The sequence below is a fragment of the Heliangelus exortis genome, chromosome 12, assembly GCF_036169615.1.
Source record: "Heliangelus exortis chromosome 12, bHelExo1.hap1, whole genome shotgun sequence".
Lineage (NCBI taxonomy): Eukaryota > Metazoa > Chordata > Aves > Apodiformes > Trochilidae > Heliangelus > Heliangelus exortis.
This window is the reverse complement of record NC_092433.1, coordinates 4,407,009-4,432,501: the sequence shown is the minus strand read 5'-3', so window position 1 is coordinate 4,432,501 and position 25,493 is coordinate 4,407,009. Positions and strand designations below refer to the sequence as shown.

The 25,493-nt window shown below is 54.0% G+C and overlaps 1 protein-coding gene across 2 annotated transcripts in view; it reads left to right on the top strand.

Moving 5' to 3' along the window:
• Positions 1-25,493, top strand: part of BSN (bassoon presynaptic cytomatrix protein) — a 90,307-nt gene that overhangs the window by 57,710 nt on the left and 7,104 nt on the right. For both annotated transcript variants that reach the window (XM_071755569.1, XM_071755568.1), the window contains exons 4-5: positions 16,886-17,338; positions 18,372-24,998. In XM_071755569.1, the coding sequence (XP_071611670.1) occupies positions 16,886-17,338; positions 18,372-24,998 (7,080 nt within the window). The remainder of the gene's footprint in view (positions 1-16,885; positions 17,339-18,371; positions 24,999-25,493) is intronic.

Sequence of the window (25,493 nt, the reverse complement as noted above, 5' to 3'; positions counted from 1 at the left end):
ACAAAGCCCAGTGCTTCCATAGTCTCATTTTTCAACATAAGGCTGTAAACCAGCTCCTTTCCAATAATCGGAAGCGTAGGAGGGATTAGCTGGGAGGTGCAGCTATTAATGTAAGCGATTGTAATTAGAAGCCAAGGCATTAACATAGATGCTCCTGCTTGATCCCACAACGATTGCACTCTTTTCCATCTTTCATTTTTATCTCATTTCTACTCCCAGGTGGGTGGAAAGGCTGATCCAGCACCTGGGCTGCTGTGGGGTGAAGAGCTTGGGGACTCACAAGACACTGCCCGTGTTTGGGGCTTAACCATAAAGAAATGAGGTTAAGCCAGGGGTGTGTTGGAGAAAGGTCTTGATCCTGCAGGCAATATTTGGAAGCCCCAGGGGATAAAACACTCCATCAAATGTGCTATCATTCTCTGAGAAATTGTAGCATTTTTAAGAAAGGTCCCTTGAGAAGCTCACAAAGTGGAGGCAGGGCTGGCAGCCAGGCTTGGGAGGGCTTCAGTGCCTCCAGAGACTCTCACGCTTTTTAAGGATATTGATTGCTCTGGTAGCAAATGTATTTCTCACTGAAAAATTTTCCCATTGTGCAAACGTTAGCACCAAAGAGCAGAAAATAACCACCCAGGAGACAGCTTCTGCCACCCTGCCTGCCTCCTCTGATGCTTGATAGCTGTCTCATGGGCTGCCATGTGTACGTGCATCACGGACTGTCCGTGGGTGAAACAGGAGACTCAGGGTTCTGCCAGATCCAAATTGCCTGTAGAGTTATTTGGTAATTTGATAGAATAATTTTGTCGGAGTTCCTTGGGTTTGCCCCTTTTCCTTCCTCATAACACCTGCTCATCTCGGGGTCTCTCACCTCCAGCATTGGGAGGTGCTGCCTGTGAGTGGCATGGCTTTTGGTGCTCAGCCACCCAATGGATTTTAACTTAAAATCCCCCAACATTTTTAAGGGTGATCCTGGCCAGGCGTAAGAAATGGGATGAGACATAAAATGAAAGTTTAAAGAGGAGCACAGCCACAGCTTTGCCACACTTTCTCTGGGAGCTGAAGCTGATGCGCCTGCGCTCTTGGAAAAGGGCGTCCAAAATTACACATTATTTTGTACTTTCCCAAGAGTTTCTAAATACATTGGTTGAAATGGCACCTAAGGAAGTGAGATCTCCTGGCAAGCATGCAAAATGGGCGATTCTAAGTAAGCAACCCACTAAAGAGAAACTTGTCACCTCCTCGCTGCATCAAAACGTCCTCCTTTGGGTGGGTGAGAACTTGTTTGCAACCTCAGTGGTGGTTGGTTTATATCCCTGGTGTGATCCGAAGTCACCTGCTCCTCCTTCTGCTTCCACTTGGGGCACGCAGGAAAATCACAGTTTGCAGAACTCAGCCTTGCACTAGTGGGAAGGAATATAAAATTTACTCTTTAAAACTGCCCAACTTCTTTGCTTAGCAGAAAGAAATGGGCTGGGGGGGTAGAAGCGTAGTCCAGTGTTCAACTTACTGGCCAGAAGAAAAGCTTTTCCCTTCTGAGGCTGTTCCTAGAGCTGGTATTAAAAGCAGTTTAGGAGCTCCTGGAAACCATTCCCCGACAAAGCAAATCGTTTCAGGTAATTAAGAACCTGATGCAAAAGCCCCAGGTAATACTTTGCAACTTAAACAACTTTCCAATGCATTTGGAAGAGAAACAATTTTAAAGGCACAGCTGCTGGAGTTGTGTTTGCTGTGTTGGAGAGCACGATGGAGGCAGGCAGAGAGGCAGGAGGATTCAGCTGGGGTTATTGTGGGCTCCCTTTCCCCTTTTTGCTTTGTCCTGCTGGCCATGGTGAAGATGGACCCAGGTGAAGGGTACTGCAGGGTGGCTCAGCCTTCATGGATCCTGTCAGGTCCCATGGGGAAGACGTCTGCCTTGCAAAGGCTTTGGCAGCATTTTCCTGAACATCTTGGCAGCTGGGTTGGTGGGGAAGGGTCTCTGGGCTGCAAGGTGCTGCATGAGGCAGGTGGAAGGTAAACCATCTTCTCAAGGTGGTCTGGAGTTTCAGCTCAGGGCTACCACTGCTGTTGTGGTCCCCATCTCTTCAGGGGCTCAGAGAGGAGGAAGAACCAGGTTGCTCTCCAGAGCATCCCTCACATTTCAGGCAGGGAGGATCCTGGACAGCCCTGAGGGATGTTCCGGCTCAGCCATGCAGAAATCCATGGCAGCATCAGGGGAGGGAATGGTCCTGGCCTATCCCCAGCCCTGCAGGCAAGAGGTGATGGAGCTGAGGCATCTTCTCACCAGGGCTGAGAGCCTTTGCCAGGGCTCTTCCTCCCTCTGCTGAGGATTATTTCAATCTGTTTGTGCCTCACCCAGGCCGAGCCAGTGCCAGCTGTCCCTGCCAAGTGGTATTTGGGAACCAGGGCAGGTTTCTCCATGGCTGTAGGTCCCCCATCAGCGAACCCCCGAGATGAGCCTCAAAGCTCATCTTGGCTCTGGCCATCAAAATGCACCAAACCCCCTTGGCAGAGCACGGGGCTTTATTTCAAAAGCCTTCTCTTCGCTTCTGCCTTGCCTCCTTATCTTCCCACTGCCATCTGTTCTGCCTGCTAAAATAAGGCAGTGTGCTGTGCCCGAGGTGTGCCATGCCCAGGGAGCCCCACACTGCCCTGCCTGGGCTGCCCCAGGTGGCTTGGGACACTGAGACTCTCTGCTGAGCCCTCTTCTGCTGTGGCCAGGGAAAAACTGGACCTGTTGGAGAGGGTCCAGAGGAGGACTACAAAAATGATCAAAAATTATCTGAGGGCTGGAACATCCCTGCTATGGAGACAGGCTGAGAATTGGAGTTGTTCATCCTGGAGAAGGCTCTGGGGAGAGCTTAGAGCACCTTCTAGTACCTAATGGGGTCTCAGGGAAGCTGGGGAGGGACTTTTTACAAGGGCATGGAGTGGTAGGACAGGGTGGAATGATTTCAAACTAGAAGAGGGGAGATTTAGGTTAGATGTGAGGAAGAAATTTTTTCCTGTGAGGGTGGTGAGACATTGTCTCAGGTTGCCCAATGAAACTGTGACTGCCCCATCCCTGGAAGTGTTCAAGGCCAGCTTGGATGGGGTTTGGGGCAACCTGAGCTAGTGGGAGGTGTCTTTGCCCATGGCAGGGGAGTTGGAACTACATGATCTTTAAGGTCCCTTCCAACCCAAACCAGTCTGTGATTCTAAGCTGCTGCTGCCATTGAGGGTAGTGTTTGTTTCCTCTGGTCTTACGTGTCTGCAGGCCTGGCACCCAGGCTCAGCTGGCAGTAAAAGCACCTCTCCACACTGATGGAGAGAGCAGTACCCACCAAGACTGATTCCTTGTAAAGGTCTTGGCTCCCTGCCCTGGAGATACTCATCTCACACCTGGGGCAGATGATTCAGTGAGACTGTCTGCCCAAACTTTAGACAGTTAAGTGAGATGAACCTTAGGGCATCTCAAGTGGAGAGCAGCCCAAGTCCTTCATTCCTTTCTCATCCCTCAATGCCCAGACTCATGCGTTCCTTATGGAGTGACTATAGAACAGATACAGTGCTTACCTTTACCACCCTTTTCCTTGGCATGATAAAACATCTCAAAGGAAGGTTTTAACTGAGCCCCTTTGCACCCGTTGATGTGCATGCCCTGGGGCAGGGTGGGACAGGAGTCACTCCAAGCCCTGCAGCAGAAGGGACATGGTAGAGAGGTCCTGCATTGGCTTTTACACCTCCCCCAATGCAGATTCAAGAAGAAAGGCAAGGTTGAGAAGTGGGGAGAAAATACTTTGCACAGTTTGCCTGGAGACCGAATTGCCCTGAGTTATCCAAAGCAAAAGAATACAACAAAGAGCTGTCACCCAGAGAGAGGATTTGGGGAAAACAGAGACACCTTTGGGAGTGATAAGAGGGCTTTTTTAGTTTAGAGATCAGCTTTGGGATCTTCAGATTGCATCTCTGAATGCTTTGTGTGATCCTGTGCCACAGCTAGAAGCTTTTGGCCATTATTTGTGACTGGGAGATAGCTAACAGGCTGTCTCTGATCTCTGATGTGAGGCTTTTGGTTTGGGTTATTTTTTTGTCAGAATATATTTAATTGTTTGGAGCACAAAGACCACCTGGTTCTCAAGCCCATTGAAACAGAAAAGCATTGATTTCAATGGGCTTTGGTTGAGTCAAAGGACAAATATTATCCCAGTAAATTCCTAGGTTGGCAAAGAACTAAGGTACTGAGTTGGGAATAACCCCTGAAAGCAGGGACATGGTTGTAAGGATCGGACCTGCAGGCTCTGGAGCTGGACCACCAGGATGTGTGTGGCCGAGGGCCAGCCCGGTGCTCGCAGGGTAGGGCTGGGGGGCTGCTGGGAACAAACCCCCACACTGCACCAAAGGGGCTCAGTGTCTGCAAGGGAGCTGTGAAATTCCCAGCTTTACATAATTTCCCGATTTACTCAGAGCTGTTAAGTATGACCAACAGTCATCTGTTTGCCGAGAGCAAATAGGACACCAGGCAAAGCAGAGCGAACTAGAGCCAGGCAGCAATATTTTTAACAAATCTGGGTTTCTTTCTTCAGGCTGGGAGTCAGATAAGTGTTGCCAGCCTTCAGATGAGCAGGGTTCTGCAGTGGCCCTGAATGACTCTTCAAGTGGAGCTTCTTAAACTACTTACAAGGTTTATATGAGGTGGTTCTTCCTGTGGCTCTGGAGAGCCAAGAGGTTCCACAGGAGGCATCTGTCTGTCTTTACAAAAGGGGCAGCTGAGGGAGGAAATGCCTCCACAGATACATGTTAAGCTGAGTAAATATTCATGTGATTTGGACCTCACCATTTCATTTTGTTTTGGGTACTTTTGCTGTATTTTACCCTTGAGAGGGAAAATCTCAGCTCTTCCACCACCACCTGTAGCCAGTTCCTACCTCATGGCTGCAGAGGGACCTGGCACCATTGCTGGGAACATCTATCTGTGTCAGGGTCACCATCAAATCACCAGGTGGCAGCTGGGGGAGTGGGCTATCACCTAGTTTTAAAATAAGCTTAAGTTAAAATAAGGGAGTTTTGAATATAAGCTTAAGTTTTGCAATAAATCTTAAAGATTATGAAAATTATATTTGTCCCACCAAGACACATACCCACTTTGTGGGCAAGGGGTGGGTCCTCCAAGTGTGCTCTTATGGTCTAGATTTTAAGTACTTCTTGGAGTCAGGAATTGCAGGGGATGAGTCCAGGGAGAGGGATGCTCTCCCAGTGAGGGGCTGGGGGCCAGATCTGAGTGGGTGGGAGACAGTGGCTGTGCTGCCCTGGCTTTGCTGGAGGGGTTGGATGCAAGGCACAAGCATGGGAGGATGCTGATGTGTACAGTACAGTCTGGGGAGTAAAATGGCTCATCCATCTCTGTTGTAACAACCCCTGTTTCTAGAACCTTTCCCAGCCTTTTACTGTAATAGTTTATTGACCTGCAGAGAAGCATGAAAGATTATGAGAGTTAATTTTTCAAGCTTATCCCTTGCTTTATTCCATAAAGGTAGTTCATTTAATTAAAATATTTCTGCCACTGAAATCAGGACTCACAATCTTGAAGCCTGGAACAGGGTATATGGAATTTCATGAAACAGCAGTTGTTTAATGGAGTCAAACTGCACTGCCTGCAGAAACCAAAGCTTCTTTAGGAATACGTGTGTTTCAGGGCAAAAATCCTGGCAGGGGCCATAGACATAGAAACAGAACAGGATGGAGAAAGAGAGGCAAAGGGCTGAAATCAGTGGGGTCATGGGTTACCTGGGATGTCTGTCTGTGTCTGTACAGCACTGGCTGCTCTCCACCCAAAGGTAAAGCCCTTGGTGTCCTATTTTTCAATGGCTAATCAGGTAGCATGCTTTGAAATTGATCCATTGTTGTCATGAAATAGGTTCAAGCCCCAATTGCTGCTGCTCAACTGGTTTGGGGACAAGGGGACTGGGGACTGAGCAGCTTGTAATGAGAAGAAAACTGAAGCTCTTGAAGATGCAGATTTTTTTCTGGTTTGGAAGTTAGTGGCTGCTGCCTGATAGACACTTGGGGCCCTTTGCAATCTAAAAGAGAGCAGTCAGACAGCTTGAATCTGCTTTTATCAGATGCAGAAAATTACTAGTTGGATGGCTGGATATTTTAGTCAACACTAGTGCCTATGAAAAACCAAAGTTTTGATTAAATAAGACTTCTCTGATAAACTCAGCTTTTCTTGGGTTGTCTACCATTCTGTTGAAAAAAGAATGGAATGTTATATTTGTTTCCTCCAGAATCTTGCCAGGTTTCTCTTTGCTAGCATTATTTTGCTGCGAACTTGGTATCTTCCACATACAGGTTCAAACAGTTTCTGTAGAGACAGGAGGTTCTTTCAAGAAGGTTATTTCATCAAACATAGGCAAGAAATAACCCAGACCTTGCACCTACACCATGCCAGTGCACCAGGGGGTGTGAGGATCCATGGTGGCTGGGGCGCAGGCTCTGCTGGACCCAACGCACATCTCCTGGGTGTTGCTGCAGGTTTATTATCATGCAGCCAGCGTTGGGAGATCCTCCTGCTGCTGTTAACCTTGGCTGAGAAATACATCCCGATAATGGGGGCTGTTAAAGATAAGGCTGGCTGGCAGGCTGATAAATCTCCTTAAGGAGTACTACATCACGGGGTAAATTACAATGCATGGTGGGATCGATTCAAACAAAAATGAACAATGCGTCACTTCTGGATTGGTGGGGGGTTCTGTGCAGGAGGGTTTTGGTGCTGGATGTAGAGCTGGGTTGTGATGGTGGTGGTGAGGCTTGCTGAGAGATGTGGTTTCGCAGCGGGTGCATCCCTGGCAGTGCCAGAGCAGGAACCCAGTGGGGTCCTTGGTCAGGGTGCATGGAGGGCAACTGATCTGTGTGAGGGCAAGAGGAGCCAGGACACGGTGGAGGATAGGCACCACATCCCTCTCTTCCATGTGATTAGATGAAGGTCATCACAGTCTGGTCTGTAAGGACTGTAAATGATCCAGATAGATTTATAAACTCTCATTGGAGCAAAATTGAAAAATTGGAGCTTGTCTTCTTTGGGACAACCATAGCTAATCTTTGAAAACCAGACCAAGCCCTCTGCTGCTTTAATGCTGTTGGCTGGATTTCATTGTGAACAGAAAATCTTCTTAATTCTTCATCCATTTGAATCCAGTCTGTCAGAACTGAGCTGGTAGTTAATTTAGCTCTTTCTCCAAGATAAAACAGAGCAAAATGGTAAGGCTTGGTGAAAAGGAAAAGCCCTTTCAGTGTCTGAGAATCACATTCTTGGTCTTCCTATTTTCTTACTCTTTGTGATTTTCCTTTTTCTTAAACACACGGCATCACTCCCATGCATTTCTTCCTGTGATGACACCTTCAGGTGCCCAGTCTGGATGTGTTGTTTGTCCCACTTCTTTGGAAAGATGCTCCATTTGGAGTCTGTCCCAGGCCAGGGTCAGCTCCATCTCCACCTGCTCACTGCAGGAGGGGACACTGGGTCATGTTGAAGGGAGCAGAAGATACATGGTGGTAGCCAATGGCCAGGGAAAAAAGGGTTCACATCCAGATTGGAAATACCAAGGGAGATAAATGAGAATCAAAGCTGCTGCTCAGTGGTGGCAACCACATGAAAACAAGGATGTAGTTCATCTGAACCAGAGTGCTGAGAGGTGATCTGGTACAGAAGAGGGTGGAAGAACTTGGGTTGCACTGAGGATGGTCACATCTGGCCCCAAAACTAGTCTGGCTCATGTCCCACCTAGGGATGGTTGGCCTCCATGTCTCACATTCTCACCATCCTGAGGCAAACCAGCTTCCATTCACCTCCACCATGCTGGGAGATGGCACCTCTGCTTCCCATTCCCAATGGCACCTGGCTTACTGCTGGATGTCTGGGCTATTGGAGCAGCATGGTGGTGGCACTGATGCTCAACAGACCATTCTGAGGGCAATGGATGCTAACCCATGGCCCTGTCCATCATGGCTTTTAGGCAAGCCAAAAGCATCAAAGTGCTCTTCTCAAAATCCTGCTGATTTTTAATTTTTTCTTAATCTAATGAACTGGAAGGAAATATGTTGAGTGGGGAGGCATGTCTATATATATTCTGCAAAAGCATCAGTTTCCAAATTTTGAACAGCTGTGTACCCTTTTTTAGCAGCCCCTTCACACAGCCCACACAGCACCCAGGCTCTTGCCATTGGACTGGTTTGGAAATATGCTTCCTTGATTGCAAAATAGTTTCAGTCCTTTAACTTAGAAACATTCTTGCCATATGAGAAGACTTTTTTTTTTTTTTTCCTGTAAGGTCTGAAAATACAGAAGGTGCTTCTAATTTTGGAGGTGGTGTTAGATGGGTGGGGTGAGCTGGAGGAGCCTGGTTTATGGCTTCAACCTTAGAGGGTGCAGGTCCTGAGATGCTCCAGAGCTGAGCTCTGTTGGGGCTGCTGGCCATGGGTGCTTCACTGGGTGCCAGAGCTGGGGGGTTTATCCTGGGGTCCTAACTGGGTGATCAGTCTTTCCTCCCAGGTTACAAGTGGCAGGATGAGAAGAAACATCCTCAAGTTATGCCAGGGAAGGTTTCAATTTAGCATGAGGAAAAACTTCTTTGCTGAAAGGCTTGTCAGACCCTGGGCCAGGCTGCCCAGAGCAGTGGTGGAGTCACTATGCCTGGAGGGGTTTGAAAGCTGTGTAGATGTGGTGCTGAGGGACATGATTTAGTGGTGGCTTTGGCAGAACTGGGTTAATAGTCGGACTTGATGATCTGAAGGGTCATTTCCGACCTGAATAATCAGGATTCCATGATCCAAACTGGTTGTCCAACTGGCCCTGTGGCGTTTGAGTCATTCAATGTGAGCTTTTTTCCCTGTTCTGTGGGAATGAAATTAGTTGGGGATGACAGAAATAACAACGTGGAAGAGTAGTCAAAGGTTGACTCTAACACTGCAACTCCTAATAATGCGGAAGAGTTTTCCTCTAAACTCTCTCCAGCCAGATTTGAGAAGGACCCTTGCTTGGAGCCCCAGGACAACTCAAGAGGCAGAACAGAGCAGAGCACTGCATTGCTTTGTCCCTAGGCCAGCACCCCAACAGGCCCATCAGTTTCCTGCAGGTCTCTAGGGCTGCCACAGAAGGGGCTTCCCTGACCCGGGGGCACAGCCACTGTGCTTTGCAGCTGGAGAAGAAGCCACAGGACCTCCAGGCTGATTGTGCCAGTGAGAAGCACGTTTGTAGCTCTCCTACGGCCGCATTGTTTTCTCCCCACTGTGGTGACATTCACCAGCCTGGACATTGGCTGCTGCGGTGGAATAAGCTGGACTTGGCAAGAGCACAGCTTTTCCTCGAAGGCAAGCAGAGGGGAATGTTGCTATTACTCATCAGGCAAAGACTTTCAGCTGGAATAATCCTGTGCTGGCGATGTGGTGTGCTGGAGTGCAGGGTGGGAGGCTGCGAGCACCTCGGGGGGTATTGCCTTTACCCCCGGGCTGTGCTGTGGAGGGCTGATAGATCCCTGCTGCAGCCAGGAGCAGGGGATGGAAAAAATCTCCCTGGAGTGAGGCAGGTGCTGGGGAAAGGAGAAGGAGACCCAAGGGAAGAGGATACTCCTGAGTGCTGCAGGACCAGGACTGTGGTGGCTGCTTGGGCACCTGGCTGTTGTTCTTCTCCCTGTCTCTGCTTCTCCTTCTCCTCCCCGTGGCACCAGTAAAGGGGTCAGGGCAGACACCCCTGCTCCTGATCCCCTCTGGGCAGTTCTGACTGGTGGCTGGGTGCAAAGGGAGGGAGCATTAGTGCAGGAATTGGCATCTCCCCTGAGGCTGCAGTGGAGCCAGAGCTGGGAACTGCCACTGCCATGTCCTTCCCATCCCCATAGCTGATAGAAGCCCCAGTGCTCTGCCTAACCCAGCTTCTCCTGTCTTCTCTTTCTGTGTCTTTTTTTCATCTGAGAGAGGTCCCAGCATAGAGAAGGGAGAGGGATGGAGCAGAGCAGATGGCAGAAAATGAGCCCTGCAACGCGGAGTTCATCCCAGCGAGCTCATTACCCTGTGCTGCTTTTAATCACATTATTGCAGTGTGAAGGCCACTGATACAAGGCATGTATCTAGAGCAGAGTTGGGGAGGGACTGACAGCTCCATCAGCCTAAGAGGCCACAGGAACAGATAAGAATAGGCTGATGCTGGAAAACACATCACTGGGTTGCTTAGTCAACTGCTATATTTAGCATGGGGTTGGAATAACTGATTGTTTTCAGCCCTGGTTGTATGAACACTTGCCCAGTTGATGGTAATGAAGTTCAATCAGCATGGAGCAGTTGGCAGCCAAGAAAACCCAGATGTGGTAGCTGTGCCTGTCCCCTTGCTGCCTTTCCCTGTGGATGGTCTGAGAGCCCATGGCTTTTTGGAGGGAGAGCGCTGGCTCTTTGCTGTGCTGCTCACCACAGAGGCCAGGCAGTGGTCAGGATGCACAGGGATTCCCCGGAGAGCTTGCCAGATCCCTGCATTCCCCATGCTGGGCTGGCATTGGCACAGCCAGGCTCCCAAAACATGACCTGCTCTGTGGGACCAGGTGGGGAAGTTGCATTTAGCACTCCTGTTGTATTTCCAGGCTTTAAAAACATATTTCAATACACATGCATAAAGTTCTGAAGCAGCACATGTATGTCAGCACAAATGCAATTAGCAAGCACAAGTGCAGGCAACTCTGCTCCTAGTTTGAATGGGATTTTTGAGGACATTTTTAGGGGAAAAAAGTCACGATTGGGGTGGTAGCACACTGTGTGCACCGCCAGCCATGCACAGCCAGCCCTGCCTGTACCCCAGCTCCCAGGGCTACCCCTGCCTGCCTGCTGCCTCGAATTCCCCCCAGTCTCAATCCCCTCCTGGCACTGGGGACACCTGAAGCCTCTCCAGCCTCTTCCCACCACAGACACATCTCTGACAATTACCTCCTATGTCTGCTGTGTCTAGCTCCCAATCTCTGTCTAAGCCTCCTAGGAGAGATAAAGGCTGAGGCAAAGGTAAAACCAGGCTTGTGGTTATTTGCTGGTGGCAAAACATCCTTTTGAAAGGTTGAACACACCGTTTGTGGGGTCAGGACCATGATGCACATCCTCCTCTCCATAGGCCAGCATCCCCAAGAGACACAGGTCAACACAGCATTCTCTCCCCCCTCTGAAAACTAAATCCAGGTGGTTTGGAAGGGCTCAGGAGAGTTGATATGTGAGAATGGGCTGAAAGTGAGGGGGGGGAGAGCATCAGTCAATGCTTAGGCAGCAGCATCTGCAGAGTCAAATGACTGAGCACCAGGGTTGGCCCAGAGAGGCTGCTGGCAGGGAGCAGCTTTGCTAAGGGATGGGAAGAACCCAGGAGTAGTTAGAGGATGGGGAATCTGCCAGCTAGACCCTAGGCACTGCCTGAGATGGGGCTGGAACAGCCCTGGCATCCCTGTGATCAAGCATGACTCAGTCCCTTGCCTTTAAAACTGTGCTGAAGCCCTGTCCCTGCCATGGATGGAGCAGTGGGGTTCTCAGCAGGTGGGTGCTGAGCACCTGAGAGATGGGATGTGCAAGGAGTTGGCCCTGGTGTTGCTGCAAGATGGGGCATAGAAGGTGGCTGGGTGTCAGGAGCCCTCCTAAATGTGAGGTTTATTTGGAGGAGAGCTTGATAAGTGAGAGTATGAGGTTCTTGTTAGCTTGGATCTTGATTCAAATACCAGAAGTGTTTTCCATATTTTCCAGGCACCCATCTGTCACAGTGGTGAGCCCTGCACAGTACTTGTCAGCAAATAAATGAAATATTCTTGTGAGATTTGCCACGTTTAATGCTGAGAGATGAGATCTGGCTGGCAAGATACTCCTACCTCAGGCTGCTTATCTTACTTTGTGCAGAATTTTGTTCTGGTATTTTAATAGATATTGTTTTGATTGTGTAAAATAATACCCTAGAACATAAATAACTGGGTAGAGTCCTAGGGGAGGATATTGCAGGGAGCAGTTTGTACTGTGATGAAGGCCATGGATGTGTATCTGCCAGAAGCCAGAGGTTGCAGGGAGGGTTGCAGGGGTGATGGGGACAGTGGGACTGTCAGGACCTAACCAGGGAAGCTGGGAAACCTTCTGGGAAGACCCTGGCACTGCCAGCTCTCACCCAGGCTCTCAGACCTCCGAGCTGCTGAACAGAGGGCTCACGTGCAACTGAGCTCGCTGGCTCCGTCATTAAAAAAAAACCCAGCAGCAGGGGGATTGAGCATTTAATTAACTTGCCAAGCAGTAGCGGTGACCAAGATTATGCAGGACTTCTGTTTTACTTAATTACAGTTTTGTTGTCACCCATTAGTAAATTAAAACAATTGCAGGGTAAAACCCAGCAGAGGTTGGTGAGCGCTGGCCACCAGCCAATGGATGCCGGAGCTCCGGGGGAGCTGGGCGCTCCCCCCACGCACACCGACCCCCTGGTGCTCGCTGTCCTCGTGTGTCACCCGCAGCTATTCCAGGGCTCCCCTGCCAGCCAGGATGCTGCCAGTCCTCCCTCACCCCTGGGAGCAGCACGGGAAATTATCAGCACAGGAATCACTGTCCCGTCACTGGAGCCTGCGGGAAATTGTGGCTCCATCCTGCCCCCCCCACTGCTGTTTGCCTCGTGAGCAATTAAAACCCAGGATCATCCTTACTGCCTGGATGCGATGCCTTGAATGAAACCGCTTGCTCTCAGTCACTGGTCAGGGCTCCAGTCCTGCACCCAGGCTCCATCCAGCCCCTAATTGACCACAGGAGCACCATTTCTCTCTCCTCAAACCTACTTTTTCCAGAACTCTTCTGCAGCTCCCAGAGTTTGGGGGTGAGGAAGGGTGGGAGCCTGAGGGGTCCAGACCAGACAGTGACCCTCCCAGGGATGGCAGCTGATAACCCAGCTGGACTGAGCAGCCACTGGCACATTCTGTCCCCCCTTCCCAGCCCCTCTACCTAAGACAGGATCTCCTGTGCACTTTGGTTTCATCCCTCTCTTTAATTTATGACGCTCTCCTTTGCCCAGAGCCTGCTCTGTGTCCCTCTGGCACTGCCTGTGTCCCAACTCCCCATGACCTGTGCACCGTGCAATTAAAGTCCCATGCCCACTGCTGTGGGGAGCAAACCTGCCCCTTCCTCTGCCTCCATCCTGATGGGAGCTGTGATTTTCATCAGTTTAAGCACAGAGGTGCAGACAGGCACCATTGTGCCTTTGCCATAAGCTTCTTCCCCGCTTACCAACCCGGCAAGGAGCACCCTGACTCCTAGGCACCCAACAGTTTGGTCATGTAAAGCACTAAATACAGCCTAATTATTATTATCTTCATGGGATCTAGTTAATCTCAATGGGGATTTACAAGCTGTTGGCAGAGCAGCCAGTCATCAAATGTTTGCATTTTTCTCAGGGGCAGCTTAATCCCGTTGGCAGCATTAGCTGAGAAATGCCTGTGGCCCAAGGGACGTGGATGGGGACACTGCTTCCCAAGAGCCCATCCCTCCAAGAGGGAGCAGAGGAGGGGGGACAGGATAACCAAACACAGACATGGCTGCAGGACCATAGGACAGAGACAGGTCGCTTGTCGTGGGCAGAGTGTGGATGCTGGTGCAGGACTGTGAGCTTCCTCAGACACAGAATCCTTATAGTTGCAGTATCCTGCAGCATGGCAGGTATCAGTGTTAGTTTTGGTGGGGCATGGCACAGGCTGTGCTGGCAGCATGCTCTGGGCTCATGGTGCACACAGCTTTGAGTGGCAGTGGGTGCTGGTGGGGCCAAGGCCTCATCCATGGTTCAGCAAAATTCTGTTACCCCTTTCTGGTTTTCTGCCACACGAGGCTGTCACTGCATGGTGATTTTCTATGGGGGTTCAGGTTAAAGTATGGGGTGCTGGACTGGTGGCAGGGTCTTCCTGGCATGGGAGAACCCCAGGGTGCTGGAAGAAAGGTGAGGAAGAGCAAAGGTAAACTTCAAACATGTTGGGTGTCCCCCGTGGCTTGGCCAGTACCTCTCATGCCTGGTGGAGGCTGAGTGCCAGCTCCACCCACTGCCTTTCCAGTTCCTGCCTTTCTCTCTGTCCCCAGCCTTTCTGCCTGCTGTGAAAGGCAAGGGACATCTCAAAGTGCAGCTCCACTATCTTTTTGGCAGGGCTATTTTTACCAGAGATTGTTGCCTAATCTGCTTCCCAGTGCCATCCCACAAAGAGTGAAGCTGTCACATCTGTGAGAGCAGGATTGCAGGGTGAGCTGCTCAAACTGGGGCAGCTGCCAGGAGATGCGGCTGCAGAGCCATAGATGGGAGGATCCTGAGGGAAGGGTGCTCAGACCCATCTGTAGAGCTTTCAGATCCCCATGGCAGTCCTGTGCTCACCTGGTCTTGGAGAACCCCTATGCCTCATCCTGATGAGATAACACCACCAGGTCCTCTCCACTGGTGCCTGCCTTCTGCCATGTCCCTTGTCCACATGGACTTGAGGAGGTCACAGTGGAGGAGCATAGGGTCTCTGGTCCAGCTTCACATGCAGTACAGGGGCTTTCTACAGCAAAGTCTGACTGGCACTTGGCATCCACAGTTGGCAGTCGGTGGCCAGTGTTGGCCTTCCATGGTCATCCTTGGCTTGAGTTTTACCCATCCCTTCATCCAGAACATCTCAACCGGCACAGTCTGGCAGGATGGGCCATCACAAACATGGGCAATGCCCTGTCCAGGGGGTATGTTAAGAGTCTGGAGGGGGCAGGCTGGGTTGTTCAAGGTGGGCTGATCTCTGGCTTCTGCAGGACATAATGGGGAGCTGGTATGATGGCAGAGAGGGGCAGGCAGGAGCTGAGCTGAGCTCTGTCCTGACACAGCCAGCCTGTCCCCTCTGCATTGCACTTGCCCCTTGCAGAGAGAATTCTGTGAAGAAAAATGGGGTTCCTGAAAGAAAAATGAGAGGCCACACATTTTCATGAGGCAGGGATTCAATCTGTGTCATGCAATTGCGTTTCCTTCTGCAGTCTGAAATAATTACACAGCCGAGCAAGGCGAGGAGATCTGATTCAGAGGCACGGGGACGAGAGCAAGTTCTGAAATAAAAGAAGACAAATGCAATCATTGAGATACAATAGGCTGTACTTACCCCTTAATTAGACTTTCTCTTTGATTAAGCAGTAATTAAATATTACCATGCTGAAAGGGATTTTTTTATGGCCCTCTGAAGCCCTAATGTATTCTAAAGATGTTTGTGTGCAGAGCAGGGGCTGCTGCGGGTGGTGGGGTGGGAGGGCAGGCTTTGCATGCCTACCCCTTCCCTGCAGGAGAAGCTCCCCTGTTCCACAGCTCCCTAGGGAGCATGGGCTGAATGGGTGCTCCTGGCACAGTGTGCTGCCTGAGCCAAGAAATGTCCCCGAGGAAGCCCACTGCTCCCAGCCACCACCAGCTGCAAAGCATCTCCGGCTGCTCCCCAAAATGTGGGTGCCTCCTGAGTGTTGGAGGCAAGTGTCAAGCCCATTATGCTGCTGCCATTTCATAAGTGTGTTCTTAGTCTCGTAGAATAGAATCACAGAATCATTTCGGTTGCAAAAGACCTTTAAGATCAGCAAGTGCAGCCATTCAGCCAGCACTGACAAGTCCACCACTAAGCCATGTCTCTCAGCACCACCTCTATACTTCTATTAAATCCCTTCAGTAATGGTGATTCAATCAGTTCCCTGGGCAACCTGTGCCAGGGTTTGACAACCCTTTTGGTGAAGAAATTGTTTGTACTATCCAAATTCTAAACCTCCCATGACACACCTTGAGACTGTTTCCTTGAGGCCATCTTGGTGAACCTCATCTTCTACATGGAGAGTATGACCTCTATGGCCCCTGGAGATGCTGCTGGCTAGCAGCCCAAATCCCAGGCTGGTCCAGCTATGGCCTGAGACCACCTCTGCAACAGTGTGACTGGGGCCAGTCACCCCTTGAGGTTGGCCACCCTGAGCTTCAGAAGCAACAGATCAACAAAAGAGGAGTCTGGGGAAAACCATATCACACTGTTAGAAGCAAAACTAAAAAGATTTAAGATGATGAAACACTGAAAGGGAAGAAAATGTCAGGCCCCTGTTCCTGGACATTCCTGGGTGGGTAAAAATAATCATTGGACGACCTGGGGGGTGAGTGGAGAGTGCTTCTGATCCCTTAATGCGGAGCCCCTGCTGCAGCCCCGCGGGCTCTCTGCCACTCACAGCCCCGCGTGCAAGCTGCTTTTTCCAGGTCATAAAACGATGGCTCTTGCTGAGAATTTCACTAGATAAGATTGTCTTGTTCTTTTCCTGCACAGCGTGTACTTTCAGAAATTTTTGCGTACTTGTGTACCCAGTATTTTCTGATAACCTAGAAAAAATGATCCATAAGCATTACGATTATGCTATTAAACTTTATTGTATCCAAAAAAACTAAATCAGAGCAAAAGAGAAGCTGTGTGGAGCCCCAGAAGTGTTAAGCCATGGCAGTGATCTGCCCTTATTGTTTAATTTCACTTAAAACTGAAAGACTGGCAAGACTGGAGATGAAACGATCTGGTGATGCGGAGGTGTTGTGTGGAAGAGTGTGAAATCCCTTTGCAGTAGCTCTAGTCCCTCTGGCTGAACATTACTGGGGTCTGGATGAGACTAAGGGATTGACTGGGGATTGAGCTGGATGGCTGGGCTCTTCTGGATGGCTTGTAGGGTACAGTTCCAGTGCCACACACCATTCCACAGCCCATCCCGGCGTTCCGGTGTTGGCCTGCTCAGCACCTGGCCTCTTGGTTTGAGGGGGCTGAGTCCTTTGCACCATCACCACGTGTCCCATCAGCTAAACTTCTCAGGGAAGTGCCTGTAGGGATGAAGCTCCTAGAGTCTGAACAGAACTTTTCCTGTTTCTGTTTTGCAGAAAAACGAATGGCTGTGCTTGAACTGCCAAACTCAGCGGTTGCTCGAAGGCAGTCTCGGCGACCCTGCCCCGATGCCGCTGCCTGCCCCAAAGCAACCGCCCTCCGGCTCCCCGCGCCACCAGCCACCAGCCGCTGGCCAGCAGCCAAGAGCACCTGCCCCAGCGCCCACCCAGCCACCGGCACCCCCCGAGCCGCAGCCCTCACCTGCCAGGAGCCTGCGGGCTGCCGAGCAGAGCCGGGCCCCCAGCCCTGTCGCGGTGGAGAAGAAGCCCCCAGTACCGGCAGAGGAAAAGCCACTGCCCAAAGCTACCCCAGAGCCTTCCAGAGTTCCTGAGAGCACTGTGCTGAAGGGGAAGAGTGCTACCCCAAAACTGGAGGCTGAGAGCAAGGAGAGCAGGGAGAGCCAGGAGAGCCGGGCACCCTCCGAGGCACCGCGGGCGAAGGAGCAGGAGGTGAGTTCTCAGGGCACATCCAGCTCCAAGCATCCCTGGGGACTGCATCTCCCCCAGCACAGGTCTGGTGCTGAACTGTGCTCAGGAATAGCGGGTTATTCTGATTCAGAGCAGAAACCATGTCATAGGGACCATTTTTCTCAGGAAATGGCCTTTTGGGAAAGGGTGAGCTCCAAACCCTGCTGCCTCAGCACTTCCAAAGTGCTTTGGAGCTTGGCAGCATGCTGGTATTTGCCTATCCCTTATTATTTACATCAATTTGAGCATAATGCAGTAATCCAGGTTATCTTTGGCCTTTGGATTTGTTTTGAAATAATAAAAGGGCAGTTGCATTTATTGTTCAGTGGAAAACTGGTGCCATGGCATTGCCTGCTGCAGCAGCGGGCATTTTTCTGTTCCACCTTTTTAAATGCTCAGAACAAATTGGGGGAAAAGCTTGGCTATGTTGGCATGGTTTTCCCACTCAAGCAACCATCCCAACACAGCTGGCACAGCCCCCTTCGGGGAGGGGACACAGCAGGAGGTCCCCACCAGCTGGGAGGGGATGGATTTCCCCTGGAGGGGAAAAAAGAGACTCCTCACATCCTCATCTGCTAGCACTTCCAAAATCAAATAAGGTCCCTGGTGCCTCCGTGTTACAGCCCCTGCCAGTAGCACTGGGGCCGGGTGCAGTGGCAGGTTTCCCCCAGGCTCACAGGCTTGTCCCTGCACTGCCTAATTGTAACGTTAATTAAAACAGCCTGTTTATTTCTGCTGGCCCCTAACGAGGATCCTGAGGCCCGCCCAGCTTCTGGAGGCTGCTTTGCAGGGTTGTCAATCAAGGAAATTAAAGTTCATTAAAAGGCAGCCTTAGACAAATTGCTAATGGGCCACTGAGAGGGGGGCAGGGGGCAGCCCCCAGCCTTCCCTCTGGGCTGGCCCCAGCACTGCCCAGACTTTCTGCCTGATCCTTAGGGAGGATTTGGGAGGAATCGGGGAAGAAGGCAGCTCTGAAGCTGCTGGGGTCTGATGCTGTGTTCTCTCTTGCCCACAGGACGGGAGCAAGCCTTATCCCCCAGACCTGTCCCGCAGCCCCCAGAGCCTGAGTGACACCGGCTACTCCTCTGATGGCATCTCCAGCTCGCAGAGCGAGATCACGGGCCTGGTGCAGCAGGAGGAGGAGAAGTTGAGTGGCACCGGGCTATCCGGGCAGAGCCCCCCCAGCCCTTCTGAGCTGACCAAGCTGGAGAGCAGCATGCGGCCCCTCCTGGAAGGCCAGGGTGCCCCACCGGCCCCTGCCGAGCACAGCAAGGTTCTCCCAGAGCCACGGGAGGAGCAACGGCAGCGGCAGCGGCCACGGTACCTCTCCATCACTCCTGAAGCCTTTGACTCAGACGAGGAGCTGGAGGACATCCTGGAGGAGGACGAGGACTCGCTAGAGTGGGAGAACCAGCGGGAGCGGCGGGAGAGTGCGGAGTCCTCAGATGAGTTTGGCAGCAAGCTGCGGCACGACTACGTGGAGGACAGCAGCGAGGGGGGCTTCTCTCCAGTACCCCCCCAGCCGAAGGGCCGGGAGATGGAGATGAATGATGAGGAATTTATGCGGAGACAGATCTTGGAGATGAGCGCAGAGGAGGACAACCTCGAGGAGGAGGAGGAGGGCTATGGGCGTGCCAAATATGGTGTCTCCAAAGCTGGGCAGAAGGCCGAGGTGGAGAAGGGCAAAGAGCCAGCATCGGCCAAACGGCGCCTGCCACAGGGTCCTGGCAGCCTGTACAAGGAGGAGAGGAAGGAGGCAGAGGTGGCAGAGGGCGAGGACTTGAGCACGGCCCAGGGGGGACTGCGACGCTTCAAGACCATAGAGCTAAACAGCACAACTGGCTACGGGCGGGAGATGGAGGTGAGCCAGGAGGCAGACACCAGCCTGGACCGGGAGCCCGAGCTGGAGATGGAGAGCCTGACAGGCTCCCCTGAGGAGCGCTCCCGAGGTGAGTACTCCTCCACCCTGCCAGCCACGACACCTAGCTATACCTCAGGCACCTCACCCACCTCCATCTCCTCCCTGGAGGAGGACAGTGACAGCAGCCCCAGCCGCCGGCAGAGGCTAGAGGAGGTGAAGCAGCAGAGGAAGGCTCGCCACCGCTCGCACGGCCCCTTGCTGCCCACCATCGAGGACTCATCTGAGGAGGAGGAGCTGCGGGAGGAAGAGGAGCTGCTGCGGGAGCAGGAGAAGATGCGGGAGGTGGAGCAGCAGCGCATCCGGAGCACGGCGCGCAAGACCAAACGCGACAAGGAGGAGCTGAGGGCCCAGCGGAGGAGGGAACGCTCTAAAACCCCCCCCAGCAACCTCTCCCCCATCGAGGACGCCTCCCCCACTGAGGAGCTGCGGCAGGCAGCAGAGATGGAGGAGCTGCATCGCTCCTCCTGCTCCGAGTACTCACCCTCCATCGACTCAGAGGCCGAGAGCTTTGACGCTGTGACCTCCAAGCTATACAAGTCGGGCAGTGAGTACAATCTGCCCACCTTCATGTCACTGTACTCCCCGACAGAGAAGGGGGAGAGCGGCCCCAGCCAGCCTGCCAGCAAGCCCCTCAAGAGTGCCGAGGAAGCCTACGAGGAGATGATGCGGAAGGCAGAGATGATGCAGAAGCAGCAGGTCCAGCAGACCCAGCCAGCCGTTTCCTATGGCAGCACCTACCAGCAGGTTGGCTACCGTGGTACCGAGGGCCAGAACAGCTTTGAGTACCAGTACTCTGAGGACTACCGGTATGATGGTGGCCCCACGCACCCCTCCCAGCCTGGCTATTCCAGCGCCCTGCCGAAGGTAGGAGGAGTGTATGAGGAGATTCTGCAGACCTCCCAAAGCATCTCCAGAATGCACCGGTCCTCTTCCTTTGACTTGGCTCTTGATCAGGGAGAGAAGATGAAGGGGCAGGAAGAAGCATACCAGGAGAAGCGCTTTCTTAACGCCGAGAGCGCCTACGCTGACCTGATGAGGCAGAATGGCGGCCCGCTTACCCCTGGCACCAGCCCCACACAGCTCTCTGCTCCTGTCTCCTTTGCCACTTCTGACAGCAGCACAGGGAAGGTCATTCCTGACGTGCGGGTAACCCAGCATTTTGCAAAGGAGGGGCAAGATTTGGCCAAGAGTGCCCCAGCAGCACCCAGCCCAGCATCCAAGGCTGCCACCACTCCTTACACCTACGGCAAAGACAGCAAAGGTGCCAGCACAGTGACAACAGCAGCAGATGGTCCCGGGAGTATGTCACGGAGCTACAGCTCCCCAGCACCAGAGGCCCCATCGGTAGCCAGCAGAAGCTACAGTCCAGCAAAGAGCACTGTCAGCTACGGCTCACAGACAGAGGACACTGGCAGAAGCAAAGCAGTGGTGGAGATCAGTGTGCAGACCGCCAGGGAGAAAGTCCCAGCTGCGAGCGACAGCAAGGCCACACCACCCAAGGTGTACTCATTCTTCAAGAGCTCCAGCCCTCCACTCTCGCCCACCTCCCCCACGATGAGTCCCACCCATGCCACAAAGGCCACGGCAGAATTTTCCACACAGACACAGAGCCCTCTCCACCCCTACGAGGGTCACACAACAGGTGGCTCTTCACCCATGGTGGCCCAGGGGACGCAGACCCCACACCGGGCGGGCTCGCCACGCCTGGCCCGGCAGCCCTCCTCACAGGATGCCCCCTTCATGCTGATCACACTGGCAGCCGATGCAGCCAGCCAAACCAAGCCAGTCACCTCCGGATCCCCAACTTCCCCCACCTCATCCCCCACCAGGCCCAGCCGGCAGCTGCTAGCACACGGCTACAGCCAGGCGCCAGAGCCAGAGCAGCCACCAGGTACTTACATCAGGGCACAGCCAGTGAAGGAACACACCCAGAAAGCACCTGCCATGACTTCAGCCACTGACGGCATCACAGGGCTGTATGGCTGGGGAGCGCTCCCTGCAGAAAACATCTCACTCTGCCGCATCTCCTCCATCCCTGGCACATCTCGAGTGGAGCCAGGGCCCAAGGCACCAAGCACCAATGCTGTGGACTTACGGACGGCGCTGAAGTCTGCCCCCATCATCATAACTGACCAAGGCATGGATCTCACCTCCTTGGCTACTGAGGCCAGGAAGTACTGCCTGACCCTGGACCACATCCCAAGCCGGCAGTCCACAGCCATCCAGCCTTTGATCATCAATCTCAATGCCCAGGAGCAGCCCCATGCCATTATTGCAGCAGCCAGCACTGCTGGTCTGGCCATTGCTTCCCCTGTGCTCCTCTCACAGGCCAAGCAGCCCATGGTCTATGGAGACCCTTTCCAGACCCGAGTGGACTTTGGGCAGGGGAGTGGGAGCCCAGTGTGCTTGGCACAGGTGAAGCAGGTGGAGCAGGGCGTCCAGACAGCCACTGTCAGAGCCAGCGGGGCAGCCAGCAGCAAGCCCGAGCCCATTGCTCCCACTCAGACCAAATTTGCGAGGTATGGCATGCCAGGCCAGATGGTGAAGAAGGATGTGCTCATCTCGCAGACTGGTGTGGCACAGAATGTTGGTGGTCTCCCGCAGGCCTTCCCACCAGAGCCGGGCTCAGAGCAGTACCGGGCAGTGCCAGTGGAACTGAAGAGCCAGAGTCCTCTCCTTGCCCTGGGTGGCAAGAAGTCACAGGTGATGATGGTGCAGATGGAGGAGGCAGCTGGCCCAGTGACCAAAGTGCTGAAGGAGGAGCAACCAGCCAGTGTGCTGGACCTCACAGGAATGAAGCCAGAGAGCCAGGTGGCCTGCTGTGACATGGTCTACAAGTTCCCCTTTGGTGGCAGCTGCACTGGCGCTTTCAACCCCACCTCCAAAATGCCAGAGAAGAAAACCGGGGAGGCGGCAGCACCCAGCCGGAAACCCAGCGGGCCCCTTTATGGCAGCAGAGAACCAGAGCTGCCAGAGACCTTCCCCTACCGGGAACAGCCAGCTCCAGCACCTGCACTCTATGAGGAGCCAAAGTTTTACCCCACTGGTGCCTTTGGCCGCCTCTACTCCTCCATGTCGGATACGAACCTCTCTGAAATCGGAATGAACTACTACCCCATGAGGGGGGATCAGCCCTTCGCTTCCCCAGCAGGGGATGCTGCTGTGGACCTCAGCACCATGAAGCACTCCTACAGTGTGGGCTTCGCCGAAGGGGGTTACCTGGGCCAGGGGCTGCAGTACGGCTCCTTCTCTGACCTCCGCCAGCCAGCAGACCTGCTGGGCCACCCGCTTCCCATGAGGAGGTACAGCTCAGTCTCCAACATCTACTCTGACTACCGCTTCTCACCCCGAGGGGACCTGGCCAGCTTCCAGGAGTCCAGCCTGGCCCACTACAGTGCCACCACAGCACGTGAGATCAGCCGCATGTGTGCTGCCCTCAACTCTATGGACCAGTACGGGGGCCGGCATGCCAACGGCCCTGACCTGCTGCCCTATGGCCCCAGCGCCGGGTCAGGGGGCACAGGGGGGCTGGCAGTTCAGCAGCAGGGCCCCACACCTCCTAAACCTAGCGGCATGTACAACCCCACCTTTCCTGAGGGGCGGCAGGGCTTGGGCAGCCTAGCACAGTACAACGTCCCCGGTGTCCGCCTGGGCACCGTCCGGCAGATGTTCCCATCTACTGCCACGGTGCGGGCTGCTGACGGCATGATTTACTCCACCATCAATACACCCATCGCCTCCACGCTGCCCATCACCACCCAGCCGGCCTCGGTGATGCGACCCATGCTGCGGGGCCTGTACCGGCCCTATGGCCCAGGTGGCATGACAGCTGTCCCGCTGGCCAGCCTGGCCAGGCTGCCAGTTGTCACCCCCCGTGTCCCTCTGGCAGCACAGGGCATCTACCGCTACCCAGCCCCTGGAAGGCCAGCCCCAGCAACCTCGCTGATGGAGACACCGGTCTACTTGGGCAAGGCTGTCAGCACAGCACCGCAGCCCACCGGTCCCACTCCCAAAGCTCCTGCTGCGCCCACCACCCCCGCCAGCAGCTTGCAGCGAGCAGAGCCAGCGGGGGCCACTTCCCGCACTGAGGGTCCAGTGGCACCTGCAGCACCAGCAGCTGGCAAGGAGGGCGGGCAGGCGGCTGCAGTGCCCAAGCCAGCAGTGAACGGGGCTCAGCGTGAGGAGCGGGAGCGTGAGGAGGAACGGCAGCGGAAACAGCAGGAGCACGTGCTGCAGCTGGAGCGGGAACGCGTGGAGCTGGAGAAGCTGCGCCAGCTGCGGCTGCAGGAGGAGCTGGAGCGGGAGCGTGCAGAGCTGCAGCGGCACCGGGAAAAGGAGCAGATGCTGGTGCAGCGGGAGCTGCAGGAACTGCAGTGCATCAAGCAGCAGGTGTTGCAGCAGCAGCAGGAGGAGCGGCACGCACAGCTGGCACTGCAGCGGGAGCAGCTTGCCCAGCAGCGCCTGCAGCTGGAGCACATCCACCAGCTCCAGCACCAGCTGCAGCAGCAGCTGGAGGAGCAGAAGCGGCAGAAGAGCACCTTCCCTGAGCCCACTGCCCGCCCACCTGAGGGGCCCACCGAGGTACCACGGGGACCAATGCACAATGGGCAGGCCTGGCCCCCACCAGGCCAGGGACCACCAGAAGGGCCCCCCGGCTCCCGGTACCCCACTCCGCAGCGGCCGCTCAGCAGCTCAGTCTCCGACATGTCGCTGCAAGCCGACGAGTCCTGGGAACCTGGCCGAGGCATCAAGAAGAGGAACTCAATGCCACGGCTGCGGGATGCCTATGAGAAGGAGGCCATGGCGGCGAGGAAGACGGCAGACAGCAGCGTACAGACAGATGAGGAGGATGGTGAGGAGCGGTACCTGCTGTCACGGCGGCGGCGGACGCGGCGTAGTGCTGACTGCAGTGTGCAGACAGATGAGGAGGACAGTGGGGAATGGGAGCAGCCCGTACGCCGCCGGCGCTCCCGGCCTTCCCGGCATGCTGAGGCCAGTGCCGAGGGCAAGGCGGAGGGGACATCTCGTGCTATGGCCAGTGTGGGCATCCAGACCATCAGCGACTGCTCAGTGCAGACAGAACCTGATCAGCTCCTCCGTGTCTCCCCCTCCATCCACATCACCACCCATGACCCCAGGGTGGAGATTGTCAAGTACATCTCGGCCCCAGAGAAGACACAACGGGGCGAGAGCCTGGCCTGCCAAACAGAGCCAGAGCCGGCCCCCCAGCCTGGTGTTGTGGTCCCCCAGCTGACGGTGCCCACCACCATTCAGCCCTACTCCACCAACTTGCAGATGGTGAGTGCAGGCCCCCTGGATCCCCATGCCATCCGGCAACAGACCCTGGGAAAGTTTGAGAAGAAGAAACCAGATCCCCTGGAAATCGGCTACCAGTCCCATCTGCCAGCTGAGTCCCTCTCACAGCTGGTGACCCGCCAGCCGCCCCGCTCTCCCCAGGTCCTCTACTCACCTGTCTCCCCCCTCTCTCCCCATCGCCTCCTGGAGTCCTCCTTTGCCACCAGCGAGCGGCTGAACAAGGCTCACGTCCCCCCACAGAAGCATTTCACCGCTGACACGGCCCAGCGCCAGCAGACGCTCCCACGCCCCATCAAGACCATGCAGCGCTCCCTCTCCGACCCCAAGCCCATCAGCCCCACCGCTGAAGAGGCCGGCAAGGACAGATTCTCCCTCTACCAGCACCCACTACTCTCAGGCACCCAGGTACATCAGGGTGGAAAACATCTTTTTCCTCAGGGAACAACCCCAGGAGGCACCTCGGGATGTTTCGGTTTCGTTAGCACAGCAGCAATTAATAATTTAAAGGGCTGCTGATGGCATTTGGTGGGCACAGACAAGCACAGAAGCTGTCAGCTGGAGGGAGGGCCTGGAGCTCCTCTGTCAGAGGGCAGGAGCTGCAAAGGGGGGCAGGATCAGGGCTGCTCCCTGTCCCCTTTCCGTTGCCCCAGCCAGGTCCCCCTCCTTTCCCTGGGAGCTGCCCTGCACTGCTCTGCTTGGGGTTTCTCCCAGCTTTGCTCCCACGGACTGTGGTTGCCCCACAAAGAGCCCGTTGCAATTTGTGGGGCATTTCCCAGCCTGGCCACTCCCCCAAGCCCCACTGCCAAGGGCCCAGGACAGAAGGCAGTTTTCTCGGGAGGCAGCACTGCGCAGGCGGCCCAGCACTTGGCCGGCTGCCACCCCCGGTAATTACTCACGGAG